Source organism: Eretmochelys imbricata, chromosome 2 (genome assembly GCF_965152235.1).
Source record: "Eretmochelys imbricata isolate rEreImb1 chromosome 2, rEreImb1.hap1, whole genome shotgun sequence".
NCBI classification, from domain to species: domain Eukaryota; kingdom Metazoa; phylum Chordata; order Testudines; family Cheloniidae; genus Eretmochelys; species Eretmochelys imbricata.
The window spans coordinates 2,510,797-2,526,766 of record NC_135573.1 but is presented as its reverse complement, the minus strand read 5'-3'; the positions used below and the strand labels follow the sequence as shown (position 1 = coordinate 2,526,766).

General features: G+C 51.1%; 1 protein-coding gene across 2 annotated transcripts in view; it reads right to left on the bottom strand.

Moving 5' to 3' along the window:
* The window catches only part of HSF1 (heat shock transcription factor 1), a 97,758-nt gene that overhangs the window by 15,669 nt on the left and 66,119 nt on the right, over nt 1-15,970 (bottom strand). For both annotated transcript variants that reach the window (XM_077809635.1, XM_077809636.1), the window contains exons 5-9: nt 14,812-14,887; nt 14,317-14,378; nt 12,960-13,056; nt 8,215-8,351; nt 5,494-5,718 (exon numbers count right to left, since the gene is read on the bottom strand). In XM_077809635.1, coding sequence (XP_077665761.1) covers nt 5,494-5,718; nt 8,215-8,351; nt 12,960-13,056; nt 14,317-14,378; nt 14,812-14,887 — 597 coding nt within the window. The remainder of the gene's footprint in view (nt 1-5,493; nt 5,719-8,214; nt 8,352-12,959; nt 13,057-14,316; nt 14,379-14,811; nt 14,888-15,970) is intronic.

Below are 15,970 nucleotides of genomic sequence, written 5' to 3'. Positions count from 1 at the left end.
GGGCTGTAGCCTCCCTGGGATATAGCTCGACATCGGGGTGGGCAAACTTTTTGGGCCGAGGGCCACATCTGGGTGGGGAAATTGTATGCAGGGCCGGGGCAGGGATACGGGAGGGAGTGCGGTGTGTGGGAGGGGGTGCGGTGTGCGGGAACAGGCTCAGGGCAAGGGATTGGGGCAGAGGAGGGGTGCGGGGTGTATGAGGGGGCTCAGGGAAGGGGGTTGGGGTGCAGGAGGGGTGCGGGGTGCGACAGGGGGCTCAGGGCAGGGAGTTGGGGTGCATGGGGGTGCAGTGTGCAGCAGGGGGCTTAGGGCAGGGGGTTGGAGTGCACGGGGGTGCAGGGTGCAGCAGGGGGCTCAGGGCAGGGAGTTGGGGGGCGGGGTGCAGGCTCCGGCCCGGCACTGCTTACCTAACGTGGCTCTGGGGCGGCAGCGGTGCGCACCGGGGCCAGGGCAGGATCTCTGCATGCCTGCCCTGGCCCCACGAAACGCCGGGAAGCGGCCAGCACCACGACCCTGGCAGGGAGAAGGCGCACGGAACAGGGCTCTGCGCGCTGCCCTTGCCACACCTCCAGGCACCTCCCCCAAAGCTCCCATTGGCCACAGTTCCCTGTTCCCGGCCAATGGGAGCTGTGGGGAAGGGGGAGGACAACGCACGGAGCCCTCTGCCCCCCTGCTCCCCCCGGGACCCCAGGGATGTGGTACCAGCTGTTTCTGACAGTGGTGCAATCCCGCGGGCCGGATCCAAAGCCCTGAGGGGCTGGATCCGGCCTGTGGGCTGTAGTTTGCCCACCCCTGCTCTACATTAATGATACACATGGCAGCATCTTTCTCCATTCAAAAGGCTTTGCTCTGGAGAAGTTGCTTTTGTGGCCCTCAGCTGGGCTAAGTTTGGGCTGAACTTCACTCTCAGCTTTCTCTTTATAACATGCATCGCAGCGTAGTCACCGGCAGCTGAAACATGGAAATGTGACATTCTTGTTCTCTGGGGTGACCTGCAGATTTCTACAAGTGTGATCTCTCGTGGGTTGCCTGTATCAAGAAGAGGCATCGCATGCTGGGACCTACAGTCTTGTGGGCTGCACCTCTCTACTAAAGATGAGGGCAAATGAAACTTGCTCCATGAAACAGAAACTAGCTGCTGCTGTAGGATTCCTGGCAAGCTGCCACTGCCTTATTCAATGCAGGAGTCTGAACACCCCTGCTGTACATTAAGGTCTCCTATCATCCCTGCACCTTTGCCTTGACACATGCATCTCAGCACAACATGCGAACTCTTGGGAGCTTAAGAGAAGCCTCATGGAAAGGGTGCTGAGCTACTGCCTACCCTTGGTATAATGCAGGCGTTTCACTCGTGCATGCAGCTGTTTTGGTCTCTCAGGCTGAGGAGTGAGCGCGGAATGGTGAACTCTGCCCACAGGACGGGACTCCAGGAGAGATGGCGTCACTTAGCACAGCATATTGAGCAGACTCTGAAGTAGGGTCTGACCTCCCCCTGGGGACATGCTAAACATCGTGTGGCCCATTTAATGCAGCCCATTCCCAACATTTGAGTTAGCAGCTCACCCGTTTCTATTCAGAATCTCAACCTGACTCGGGCACTGGCTTCAACACCTTCCCGCTGGGCATCCTGGCCATTTGCTGGAACCCTACTGAGACTCTGCTCACACAGCCTGGCGGGGGCTTGTGTGTAATTCTGGTACTAGGGAAAATGAGGCTCAGGTCTTGGTCTCGGAAGAAAACTCATCTGTCTGAGGTTATATAGCTCCGAAATAACAGCAGATGAGGTGTCTACTTATGCAGAAGAACTCAAACGCATACAGGGTGCAGGGAGGCATGGGAGCAAAGGCAAATGCCATCCAAACCCAGATACGTGTGGGGACTGCAAAATAAATGGGCCTCCCCCTTAATTATTTATACGTAGCTTGTTGGCTCTTTGGGACAGACCGTCTTTATTTATCTGTGTCCAGCACAATGGGGCACTGGCCTAGGACACTGCCACGTTATTGCATGAGAGACAGTATTATTATCTTGGTAATAATAGTAAGAGAGAGTATTATCATCTTAAAAACGAACATGACAGACGAGTTCTGAGTGATGGGGTGCTCTGGGATTCCTCGCTGGCTGGGAACTCTTACTGGCCAGATTCCTTCATTCTGTCATGCTCCCTAATGGAGCTTCCCAGATGCAAACAGATGAGGTGAGCCAAGCGTTACCTGCAGGTTAATAACAAGTCAGAAAGGGAGAGGCCTAGAGGAAGAGGCAGCACGTGTTCCTCACTCAAATAACCCTAGGACGGCTGCGTGTCTCACTTGCCACTGAGGCAGAGTTCAGAGATGCTCTGTGTTCTTTGCCTGCCCCTTCAGAGCCTGCAGCCAAGTCTCAATGAGTCAGAAGCACTCAGCAGCTGTCAATCTCACTGCATGTCTAGCTCTTTTAAATGGTCATTTACAGCTTCTGTTGAGCCACCTGTCTGTGCTTGAAGACAGCTGGAACTGCCCGTTCTCTTTTGTGCCTAAACGGGTTGCTGAGTCCCAACAAGGATTCTAACCTAGTGCTCCCTAGCGACAAGTCTGCCCTCAGGCCAAGAAGTGGGGGAAAGCCTGCGTTTTCTGACTCCTTGCGATGCAGATGGTCTGAACATGGGCCTCAGAGTTCCACAATGCAGCTAAGAGCCCCTACGTCCTTATTATGGGGCGGGGAGGAAAGGTGAGGCAGCCTTGCGGGACTACAGAGCCCAACACGCAATGCTACATCTTGAGTTCAGCAGCTTTCCACTACTACTAGGACAGGACACTGGATGCTGGGGATGCTCATCTCCTGACATCCCCTCTCCATTACAGAGCATGGCTGCAACCAGTTCCAATTCACACAAGTTAAGTGCAGCCCTTAGACTCCTGGCAAGTGGCCAGTGTGATCCTCAACTGGGCAAAATATGGCTGCTCCTGTCCTGTCCAAAGATGGAAGAGCCCACAGAAAGCATTATACATTACTGAGGCATCTGTAGGCACTCCATAATGTAAGGCTGAGTTCAATGTTTCAGTGGAAGTTGCATTTTAATCTGCTACGAGTGAACATGAAAAGAAATGTGATCCCCGCTCACTCTTGGGGCCAGGAACATGTTCTGCAAAAGCTTGAAGTGAATCAGTTCTGTAGTTTAGGGGCTTGAATCACTTATAAACTAACCGTTTAAAAACCCGTAAAGCTGGTTTTGACCCTGTTTTGGATCCCTCCCACTTATAAACGACTTCATGTCACAGTTCAGACTTCCAGGAGACACTGATCTAAGCCAAATTACAAACTCTTCCTCTTACCAGACATCCATTGCTAAGGCTTTACCATTCACAGACCAAGACAGACTCAAATTAGTGATGCATACATTGGAGAGTTTGTAAGTATGTTTGCAGGTCAAAATTAAAGTTGTTATTGGGACTTGTTAATACAGTTGTTAACCAAGATCTGAACTGTGAGAATAAGAAAATATTTATTTAAATCACTGGAATCAGCAGCCTTAACTCTAAACTAACATTTTCTTGGTGGGGAGTAATTATTACTAATGAAAGCAGAACATTTGATTGATTTGGCCTTGAACTGCCTGACACCTGCCCAAGTTGACACCAGTCAGAATGACATCAAGATTGCCAGTTTCAGAAGACACAGCAGGAACCAGATTCACAGGGAAACGTTTAGCAGTGTCAGAAAATGATTACAGAAACCCATGTGTCTCTTGTATGAACCCTGACAAGAAGTGATATGTATATGAACAACCTGTATGGCCTTGTGCTTCAAGCAGACAGCAGGACAGAATTCTTCATAATTTCCAGTGTATAGGGTACACTGAATTTGGGTTGAACTCTGTGAGATAAAGACTCAGAACTTCCGATCTCCTGCTCTGGATAACATTACTCTTTTGTTGCTTAGCTGGCCCATCAGTATGTGCTGGCAGAACAATGCCTGGGGGAACAGGAGACCTGGGCATGTTCAAAGAATGGCTGGACAAGTAGGAAGGTTGCAGTTTCACAACCTGCTGGGGAAGTGATTACAGCTTCCGTGCTACCTCTGCACTCCACATACACCTTTACAACAACAATCAGATTCTTTAAGGTTTCTTTTTTGGGCCTCCCTCATGTGGATCTAAAATACACTGAAGACTTGAAAGCACTGAAGAACCCAGAGCTCATCAGGTGACTAGAAATGATGTCTCACCTCAGGATAGTAAGCTGAGTGAGTCCCCATGACAGACCTGGACTGAGAGCTCTCTACCACCCTCTGGTGCTCTGAAACCAAATTTACTTTTTCAAAATTGCAGGTTTCAGAGTAACAGCCGTGTTAGTCTGTATTCGCAAAAAGAAAAGGAGGACTTGTGGCACCTTAGAGACTAACCAATTTATCTGAGCATGAGCTTTCGTGAGCTACAGCTCACTTCATCGGATGCATACTGTGGAAACGTGCATACGGTTTCCACGGTATGCATCCGATGAAGCGAGCTGTAGCTCACGAAAGCTCATGCTCAAATAAATTGGTTAGTCTCTAAGGTGCCACAAGTCCTCCTTTTCTTTTTGCGAATACAGACTAACACGGCCGCTACTCTGAAACCGGTGTTAAGTTTGTGGACTCTGCTTGGTAATGCAGGCAGGGGACCCCAAAGCCCAGCGAACTCTTGCCTAGCAACGATCCATCTGCCACCGAGACCAGCGTGTCTAGTGGCAACCTGAATCCAGGCGTGGTAATGAGGCTGAGTGAGGGGCTAAAACTGGCCACGCATGGAGCAAGAGGAGCAATCCTGAGTGGCTATGCAAGGCTCCTTCCTCTGGCCACACCAAGCGGAGCTGTGATAAGCAAAGGCAGGAGCACAGGGTACCACAGCAGCAGGTGCCACAGGGCAGCCCACTGCGCACAGCGGCTCTCCTCTTTATATGGAGGTAAAGCCCAGAAAGACTTCAGTTCCCACCATGCACTTCTCCATCTTGAGCTGAGTGGCAGGAAGCTCGCCCTGCGTGCCTCAGCAGGCTCCCAAGAGGAAGTGGGAGCTGTGATCTACCTGGTTCTCTGCAGCTGAGGTCCTGCGGCCCTATGCTGGGTCGTCTGAGCCCTGCTGGCTTTACAGTGGCTGACTTGTACCCTGTCGGAATGGGCAATCTGAACGAAATGATTTTATTTAGCTAAATAACTCTACCCCTTTTTCTCTGGCGTTCCTGGTACTTGTACCCCTGCCTGCCAGGGGTCATGTCGCCTGCACTGGGGGTTAAATCACTGTGCGGGGCCAGGTGACGGCCTGAACTCACTGCCCCTAGAAGAGCGGCAATAGGAAAGAAAAATAAACTCCACGCTGGCTATTTGCACCCAGGACAGCAATGGGATCTGCAGGGCGCTCAGAGACATGGCACTGCTGGTTTTCAGGAAGCCGGTGACTAGCAATTTAAACACTTCACGAGTGGAGCTGTGATGTGGCCAGCTGGGCCCAGGCACCCGCCTGAGTCCTGGAACAGTACTTACTTGTCGAGGCAGGCAACGCTGAGGCACTTTTCTGGGGGCTGAGGCTGCGTGATGTTGTCGCTGGCAGCGGTGCTGGGTTCGTTCTCCTGGAGGATGGAGTCAATGAAGGTGGAGGGAGACAGAGGGGTTTCAACAGCAGGAGGGTTCCCAGGGCTGGCCTCCTCTATCTGGGGGCTGGGGGTGGGACTGGGGGGCTCTTCTTTGATACGAACCAGAGGGCTGCTCCTTGGAGAAAGAGAAAGAGAATGGTCACCAAGGCAGCAATGGTCTGCCAGTCCCTGCTCTCCGCATGGCATGCAGAGGAGTCCCAGGGCCAGACACTGCCTCCCTCAGAGAGCTGGTCCCTGAAACAGGATTAGCCAGAACTAGGGTGGTGAACTAAGGCAAAGTGTTTTCCGCTGGTTGTGCCCTAGAACAAAGCCCTGGGCATCAGTGCCACAGGCTGCCAGGTGCTCTCTTTCCAACCCCCACAGCTGTGCCTCTGGTAAGTGTACCAGCCTAAGACCAGGCCTAAACAGATTTAGTCGCAGAATAATTATTTTGGTTAGGGCTGTGATTATTTTCATAAATAGTTTCATTGGTACGACCCCGAGCACATATGGAGTTACACCAGTATAAAGGTGCCATATACCAGAACGGTTTATTCTCCTTCCCTCTGGGAGTAAGCTATAGGGATCGTAGTGGTATGTGTAGCCAAGGCTTGAGATCCACTCTCTCCCTAACAGCACTGTCGTTGCTTCTTGGATTCTGTGTTTTTATGCGAGGGATGATGGCTTCTCAGACCAGCCCTAATTCCGCAGCTGGAAATCCCCTTCCGCACCCACACTGACTGAGTTAGGGTGTGAGTGGTTCAAGTGGCCGCTCTGGAAGGAACAGCAGCGAGAAAAGAACAAATAAAAGGCCAATTAGGCAAACATATGGTCTATATTTAAGGGTGAGCGCTCCTGGCGGAGGCAGGGTGACCAGATGTCCCGATTTTATAGGGACAGTCCCGATTTTGGGGCTTTTTCTTATATAGGTACCTACTACCCCCCACCGCCTGATTTTTCACACTTGCTGTCTGGTCACCCTCGGCGGAGAAGTATGCGAGACTATAAATAACATTTCTGTGCGATTCAGCACTGCAGGGGAGGTGCCAGCACCAAGAATACAAGAGATGAACAAAGGAGTCAGCAGAGGAACAGGTGCTAAAGCACGGAGGACATTTCTTGCTGGGGAAGCTCAGGCCCCTGACATCTCACTGGGCAGGGGTGGCAGGGAATAGCAGCTTAGAGGCTGAGCTACAAGGGAACAGGCATGGAGGCATACAGGACTAAGAGCTGCCTCGGACACCTGCAGGCAGCGCTCAGTGGAATCAGGGAGCATCATACACACAGAGCTCAGGGCGGGATTTGGCTGAGTATCCAGGATGACTCTTGTGTGCCTTGTGGCAGGAGACAGCCTGACTTTTCTGGGCTGGGACCGGCTGGAAGCTTCTTGCTGTCCAAGGTCAGATACATTTGCTTCAGGTTCTCAGCCTCCCTGTCCTCCTGTATGGTGATGACCCAGCCACTGTCTCTCCGAGGAGGAGGAGTAACTTGGGAAGAAAGGCAACTGCTTTTTAACCCACGCCCTCCTACGCTGGGGGCTTGGACTGCCAAGGTGAGTCTTTACCCTGTCCCCATAGTCAGGAGTGTCACGGAGTGTGGGGGAGTCCAGGCCCTGCACCCCTCTTCCTGGGATTCACTGAGACTCTCAGCCAGCCAGTAAAACAGAAGGTTTATTGGACCACAGGAACACAGTCTAAAACAGAGCTTGTGGGTACACCCAGGACCCCTCAGTCAAGTCCTTCTGGGGGAGCAGGGAGCTTAGACCCCAGCCCTGGGGTTCCCTGTGTTCCACCACCCAGCACGAAACTGAAACTAAACCCCCGCAGCAGGCTCTCTCCTGCAGCCTCTGTCCACATTCCTGGGCAGAGGTGTTACCTCCCCCTCCTGGCTCAGGTGACAGGCTCTCAGGTCTCCCCTCCCCAGGGCACATTCCCAGGTCAACACTCCCCCCTCCCTGCTGCGTCACATCCTCACAAGGAGTGCTGCTGATTCGTGCACTCTAGTCACTGAGCAAGCAGGTCAGTGCTTCCCAGAGGCCTGAGAGGACAGCCCGGTAACTGTTCCAGAACAGCAGGGTTCAGGCTGCATCGACACTGCAGAGCTTATGCTGGCCTAGCCCCCTCGCAGAGCTGCCGCGTAGAGCGACACCTGGAGCTCTCCTGCCAGTGGAAGAACACCACCTCCCCAGACAACGTTAGTATGCCGGCAGAAGCACTCTTCTGTCGCCACAGCGGCGTCTGCGCTGGGGGATTCGCCAACATAGCTGCAGTGCTAGAGGTTGTGGTTTTTCCCACCCTGGTCCGACACAGCTTTGCCAGCATAAATTTGAAGTGTGGACCAGGACTCTGATTAGATCAAGGAAACAGGAGTGACTTTGGCATCTTCCATTAATCAAACAACAGACTGAAACTAAAACAAGAATCTGTGGGGCAAGCAGTGTCCTGAGTAAGAAAGGCCTGAAGCACCTGGTCCCACTCCCAGCAGGGTCAGTGGGATCAGGCTCGAAGGGAATGCCTCCCTAACACAGCAGCTCCAAGGGTGACACCGGTTTCTTGCTGCAACTCCCTACTGCGAGAGACCCACACCCGAGCTGGTGTTCCACAATCCAAACTCATGCTCTTTACACAGATACCTTTCATCGAGACTGCCACTGGGGGAAGCTGAGGGGCTGGACTGGGCTAGTTCCGTCACATCGGAGATAATGGGACCAGAGTTGGCTGAAGAATCCGGGGAGTACAGATTGGAGCCGCTGTATGCCGGGGAAGAAGCCTGAAATAACAATCAGAGCATTAGTGAAGTCATGTGACAGGCACACATGCATAGTCCCATTACCAGGCACGCAGCCTGTGAGAGGGAGGTGCAAGAATTGCCACTGTGTGTAAGAGTACAGAGAGCTCACAGCCAATTGTGAAGACCAAGGCGGGGGTCCTATCTCAATAAAAGCCCGTGCTGGCAGTCTCCAGCATTAAAAAATCAGGATGTTGCCTTAAAAATCATTAAACTGGCTTAAAAATCACGAGATCTTTGATGCACACAACATGTTGGGTTCCTTCTGGAGTTTGGGCCTTAGAGTTCACACATTTTCCAGTTTTTCTCTGCAGCCGAGAGAGCTAAAAGCTTCCTTTTATGTTTCGATGCCAGCTGAGATTCTCACATATTCACCTGCCTCAGGGAGTTGGGGCTTTAAGAAATATCAACTATTGTGAGTCTTGCCACCAAACTGTGAGATAGCAACACTGAAAGGCAATCCCATGGAAGGAGGGATTTACTAGTGAGGAGACTGAGTGAACCTGGATCCCCTCGCAAGTGCAGGAGTCTCAGCCAGGGAGCAAGGATGCAGGGGCTTTTTACTTAAGGCACCTTTTCAGCTGCTAAATAAACTCCGGATCAAATGATGGACCAAATTCTAGCTGCCTGGTGCACACAGGCACACCCCAAAAAACTGGCAGGCAGAGGGGGATCTGCGGCTTGTGTCCTAATTCAACAGCTCTGGCGCTTACCACACCCACCCTGAGATGACCCATGAGCCCACTAACTCTCCTCCTTCATATCCCTTCTTGAGACCCCAAAGAAATCAGCCACTGCATGGTGGCTAGGCTGCGGGCAGGTGGGAAGGACCAGGAGCATTATTTATCATGAGGGTATTTAATTAAAATACCCCAGATGTATAAAAACCCAAGCCTATTCAGCTTTCTCCCTCTCCCACTTGTCTTCTTAGACCGTAACCTGTTTGGAACCAGTGTCATCTCGACGTGTGTTCATATGGTGTCTAGTTCAATGGGGTCCCAGCTCTGGTCAGGGCTTCTCGACACCCTCATAATATGAATATCAAACAACAGCTTGTCATTCTGGTGGCCTCCTTGTTAGGTGCTCAGATGCCTCTGTGTTGGTGGGAGCCGTAGAAGTGTTAGAGAGAATCACGTGGAGCAGGTATTCTGCAGACCCTCTGCCCCAGGAACTGCCCCGGGCAGTCCTTGGACCATGCGAGAGGTTTGTGTGCGTATGCCTCCCGACCTGGCGATGGTCAATGAGCAAGCCACAGTGTGGATGGGAACAGTGTGAGTGAGGGCATTGCCACTCGGAACCTGAGTGCACGGTACAGGTGGCTCAGAAGAGCTGCTCACCCATCACTTCTGCTTTGAGTAGAAAGTCATAAACACTTGAGCTTGAGAGAAGATGGCCAGCTGTGTTTCTCATAATTGGGCCAATCCTGTAACGCTTGGAACAGCTCCTGCTGGCTTTGCTTAAGTGTTTGCTGAATGTAAGAATACGGACACATTTCAAAGGCGGTAACAGGGCTAGGAGGAGGTGGGAATGAGAACACAGAAACTCCCCATGGGGAGGGTGGGGGGCGGGGTGTCGAACTGCAGGGTACAGGGCTAGGAGGGGGTTGGAATGGGAACACACAAACTCCGCACGGGAGGGTCTAAGTGCAGGGTAGAATTTTGAATAGGGCTATGTTTTTGGTTCTGGGGTGGAAAACTGGGTCAGGTAACAAGCTACAAGGAGAGCTGCGTGAGTCTGAGTGGCTGAGTGCACACACGCAAAGTTAATGCAATAACTTTCCCCTCTGGGCCCTTGGGTTGTTCAGTGACACGAGCCTGGTGTTCAGTCTGCTGTCCCCATAATGCTGCAGGACATACATTATTATTCAGCTTCTCGGACACCTTTTATTTTGCTTTAACAACAGGAAAGAATGAATGGGACTCAATCCTGTGGAGGGTGGCAGGGGCAGGACTATGGGGTAGCGGAGCTGTTGGAAACTGATGCTAGTCTCTAACCACGGCTGTAACCCTCCCTTCCAGCAGTACAATGTTCACAGCACAGTACCAAGAAGTGGGCTGGTCGTAAATGCTGCCTGGCAATTTTGCCCAAAGAATGTTTGCCATTTGGCTCCCTCATGCTAGACAGGTGGGGCCCAGACACAGGCCCTGAGCATAATTAGGGCAAACCCCATGGTGTGGGCACTCTGATTTAAAACAAACTGAAACAGGGCACCTCTGGAATCAAGAGTGGCTGCACCAGGGGATGCACCGATTTAACTAATTACAACTATCCCAGAAGCAATCAAAGGCACAAGGTGATTGAGTTTATCACAGCTCCCCCCAAACGCAATCAACACCGAAGCCAATTAACTCTATCAGCAAATGAACTTGATTAGGGCTCTTCAGCTGCGAACAGACAGGAGGAAACCTCTAATTCCCACATAGAGCCCAACCCCACCACACGTTTAATGAGACCCTGCACTCCAGGACAAAGGGCAGTTAATTACGCTCAGAAATTCAGTGCACTGCCATACCAATTAGGTGTCAATCATGTGTGAATGTGAATAGGCTAAAAGGGGAATCCAAATACACAGGATCCTGTCTCTCTTTCTCTGGCTGGGGTGGGAGGGGGGGCTGCAGCAGAAGCAATGTACATAGCTCTAGGCCTGGAAAGAAGGGAATGATGGGGGTGGGGGCACTGCCCATTCAAAAGAGAATTAAGGACCAGGATTGGTGGATTTGGGATGTTACTGCATGGCAAGCTGGTATGCTGGAGAGCCATACCCTGCTTACCCCGCAGTAACATGGGTAGGCAAGTTTCAGAGTAGCAGCCATGTTAGTCTGTATTCGCAAAAAGAAAAGGAGTACTAGTGGCACCTTAGAGACTAACCAATTTATTTGAGCATAAGCTTTCGTGAGCTACAGCTGAATGCATCCGAAGAAGTGAGCTGTAGCTCACGAAAGCTTATGCTCAAATAAACTGGTTAGTCTCTAAGGTGCCACTAGTACTCCTTTTCTTTATGGGTATGCAAGTCCACTGAAGAGAACCCTGTCCAGTACGCCTTGGCCAGAGGATGATAGATGGGAAGCAGGACATCAAAGGGATGGATGGATGAAAAGTGGATGGGAAAGGAGAGACAAGAATTAGGGACTTTCAGGAATCCAACAGCAAATTAAAGGCCCATCCAGAAAATAAGCAATGACGAAGCTTCCCATGTGCTGGCTCCTGATGGGTCCCTCTGGGGGACCTGCCTGCGGTGCACCATGGAGCCAGGTAGCTGGCCAAAGCGCCTGGCATCCAAACTCAGCAACAGAAGTCAAGGCCTGAAACAAGTGTCCTGTGTTGAAAGCTACCTGTGTGGGCTTTGGATGGGTGACATTCCCCTCTCACACCGGAACGAGGAGATCGAGGGATGTAATCGTTCCCCTCTATTTGACATTGGTGAGGCCTCATCTGGAGTACTGTGTCCAGTTTTGGGCCCCACACTACAAGAAGGATGTGGAAAAATTGGAAAACATCCAGCGGAGGGCAACAAAAATGATTAGGGGTATGGAACACATGACTTATGAGGAGAGGCTGAGGGAACTGGGATTGTTTAGTCTGCGGAAGAGAAGACTGAGGGGGGATTTGATAGCTGCTTTCAACTACCTGAAAGGGAGTTCCAAAGAGGATGGATCTAGACTGTTCTCAGTGGTAGCAGATGACAGAACAAGGAGTAATGGTCTCAAGTGGCAGTGGGGGAGATTTAGGTTGGATATTAGGAAAAACTTTTTCACTAGGAGGGTGGTGAAGCACTGGAATGGGTTCCTTAGGGAGGTGGTGGAATCTCCTTCCTTTGAAGTTTTTAAGATCAGGCTTGATAAAGTCCTGGCTGGGATGATTTAGTTGGGGATTGGTCCTGCTTTGAGCAGGGGGTTGGACTAGATGACCTCCTGAGGTCCCTTTGGAAAGGTTACTGCATGCTCTGGGATCGAAAGGGTTTAATATCATGTAGCCCTACTGATCGAGTACCAGGGACTGAGCACAGCTGCCTACTGCTTTTGCTCCACTCCTCACACTCCAGTCCAGGTCACCCCTGCGGCCCCCCTCATGAACGCCTCAGTTCTGACCCATGGAACCCCTCTATTCCAGGCCTGGTCGTCATCAAGGCTCTACAATGCTCTCAATCCTGACGGCTGGTGTCCAGAGGACAAACCCCAGTTATGCGAGTGCGTGATGAGTTGGAAATGGGAGCAAACATTCAGCAGGGAATTGTTTGATACCAAATGCACTTAGTTTGTGACAAAAAACAAAGGTGAACCCAGGTCAGCAGAGATGAACGAGGCAACCCACAGCTAGGTGTTGATGAACTCGGATGTTGTCAGTTTGCACGGCACATGTTCACTCCTGCCATGTTCTGCCTCTGAGTTAGCTACAGACTAAAATCCCCTCTTGGTAGGCTACAAAGCACACCCGTCACTTTGCTCTCCTGCCAAATAACACAAAAATCTCCTGAGCAAACTGCAGCGTAAAGAAGAGGCCAGCTGGAGGCGCCACAGATGACCCCTCCTTCCCCACACAGCTCTGCCCTCGTCCCCTCTCTCCAGGACCAGGTGCGCACAGAGCACTTACTGCGTATGGGGATGAACCGTGGACATGCTCCAAAGAGTACTGTCGACTGTATTTAGGCATGGAATGTGCTGAACCGCTGTCGTTCAACATCAGGGGGCTGCAAGAGAAACCCAACACCCATAAGAGCGTTACAGGACTCCAGGTGCTGCATCTCCCTGAGAACATAGGGTCAGACATTAGCCAGGTGACCCACGGACCCAGCATACATCTGGCTGCCTTGGGCATGGAAACCCTGTGACTGGCAGTGGAGTGTGGGGCCTAAGTACAGTACTGCAGAGCAGGGAAGCTAAGGGCATGCAGCAAATCCAATGCATCACACTGTGGCTCTCCACAAATAGCAAAGCAAGCGGTTTGCCATTATTATCAGTCTTCTGAATGCCGCTCTCTGAGTCCTCAGGGTAGCTAGCACCTTATACGCCGAGAGGTCCCGATTTGTGTGCCTGTGGTAAGACTTTACCCTTTTTAGATGATCATAAACAGCAACACCTCCAAGCGAGTACGGAGGAGCACTGGGGAGCATGCACAGCCCCTTCAGCTCTACTTTGGGAGCAGTGATGCTGTAAGGGGAACTGGGCCTCTCTGCAGCTCCAAATCTAGCTGGGAAAAGTCACGTGTACAATTCAGAACATAAGGAGTGAAATGCTTTGCAAATGAACACCATGTCCCAGGGGCCCTCGCTAGTTTCCTTCACCCAGGCCTGCTGGGCAAAGCTTCAAAGCACCCTGCCCTCTGAGCACACCCTTGCAGCTTCTGAACACATCTTCATGGAGTCTCACATCAGCAACGCTGGCGCCCTGCTCTGCTTCAGCTCCGTTCCACCCTCCTACTGCTCCTAGGGCAGCTCATCTGGGGCCACCCACCACCCTGTTCACTTCTGCCGGCACTTCGTATCCTCTCAGAGCATGAGCTCCTTGGGGCTCTCCCTGCGTGGTCAGAAAGCACTCAGCGTACCTTGGGCCCTACTGCTGTATAAAGAATCATCATTTGAGGCTTGTAAGACCACAGCCGTTATCAGCTTTTTACTTTGCAGCCTCATTGGTTATAGCAGTTGATGAGTGAAACGGGTTCAGGAGGGATTCTGTGTGGCTTGGTTTGCAAACCCCGCTGGATTAGTAGCAGAGGCTTGGTTAGCTCCCTGGGGTGGGTGGCATTGTGAGCTGCCCTCTAGCTGTGAAGTGTGGCTGGATGCTGACTCGATGCCAGGGACTCTTGTCCAGTTCTACCACACCGGGAAACATGCTCCAGAAGTGACAGAGGGGTGGGATCACGGAGGAATCCCTTCCCAGTCACTGCTCTGAAGCACTCTCCTGCCTTTCCCACAGGGAATCTGTATCTCAATGTCTGAACATAGACTTACATCTTTCTCTTCACCCCGAGGATACGGTTTGACTGCACCAATGAAATCAAGAACTGGATAAGCTGTGGGGAGAAAAAAGAACTCCTGTTATCACAATGCATACAGTAGCCTGCAAAAGACGATAAAATCAATAGCTAAGATCCCTTGCCAAGGGGTTCAAAGCAGTGTCAGAAGAGGACAAGCTGGAAATGGGGCAGACTGCTGAGTACTTGTGATGGTCTGTAGAATGACACTGGGGTTGCAGGGGAAAATACACCAGCAGTCAATTCAATTCCACTTTATAACATGCCAGGCAAGGACTTGTCTTCTGGTCACGGGCTGCTGATATTCATGGTGCCTCAGAATCTACTTGTCCGAACTAGAACTAGTACCTCTGCTGTTCCAGTTCCCTTCTCTGGCCCCGAGACAGCCCACTGCAACACCAGGCAACCCTACTGCTGAGGGTAGCTTGGGTCCTTCTGTGCTTTCAGGGAGCGGGGAGCTGGCTAGATTTACCTTATTGACGACTTTCTGCTGCTGGGCATGTTTCTGCCTCAAGCTGGCCACTTCCCTCCACAATGCCTCATTCTCACTGCAAGGAAGGAGAAAGCCATCAGACTGCAAAGCGCTGCTTTTGGGGCAGAACAAGCTGATCCTGGGGAAGTGCTGGGAAAGCTGTAGCAGGACTGCAGGCATCTCCAGATACCAGCTCATTTACAAGCTCTTGGGGACATGGGAGGAACCTTTTTTTCTTTACTAATTTTGCTCTGCCATTTGTTACTTGCAGTGAAACTACAGTGACGCTAGACTCGCACATGTGGGCAAATAGATATATTTGTATTTTAAAATGTCTGCACTTTTTGTTTAGCTGTTCCCATCCCTGTAGCATGTGCTCATCTCAAAAAAGAAGCAGTGGAAACAGAAGGGTTCACAAACGGGTGATATAAGCAATCAGAGGCCTAGAGAGACTTACACACAAAGGCTATGTCTACACTGGTAACTGAAGGACAAAACTTTTGTCTTTCAGAGGTGTTAACCCTCCCGCCCCGAAAGACAAAAGTTTTGCCGCGACAAGTGCCAGTGTAAACAGCGCATTGGCAGCAGGAGTGATCTCCTGCCAACAACACAAACGCCACTTGTTGGGGGTAGAAGTATTTTGACAGCAGGAGAGCCGACAAACAGTGGTTACACTGCGTGACTTTTAGTGGCCCGGTTCTGGCGACAGTCATGCCACTAAAAGCTGTGTAGTGCAGATATAGCCAAAGAGACCATGGAAAGACTGGGAGACTTTGGGAAGGACAGGAATAAGGGGGAGACACAATAAAGCTCTATAGAAAAGTGAGTGAGATAGGGAAGGTAAATCATGGGCTCCTATTTGTACTTTACTGTAATACAAGAACAAAGGGACTCAGTGAAATTGAAAGATGGCAAATATAACACTGATAAGAGGAACATACTACTTGTATCACACAGCTTGTGCAACTCAATGCCACAAACTATCTCAGAGGCAAGGAGCTTAGTAAGATTTACCGAAGGATTAGACATTTTACAGTACACAGGTAACGAGAACAGACCCAGTTTTATCAGACAGTTAATTAAATCTGTACAGGCTTCGAGGCCAGGACAAGGGACTTAAACCTATTACACAGCACATAACAGCTTCTCTTAGAACTAA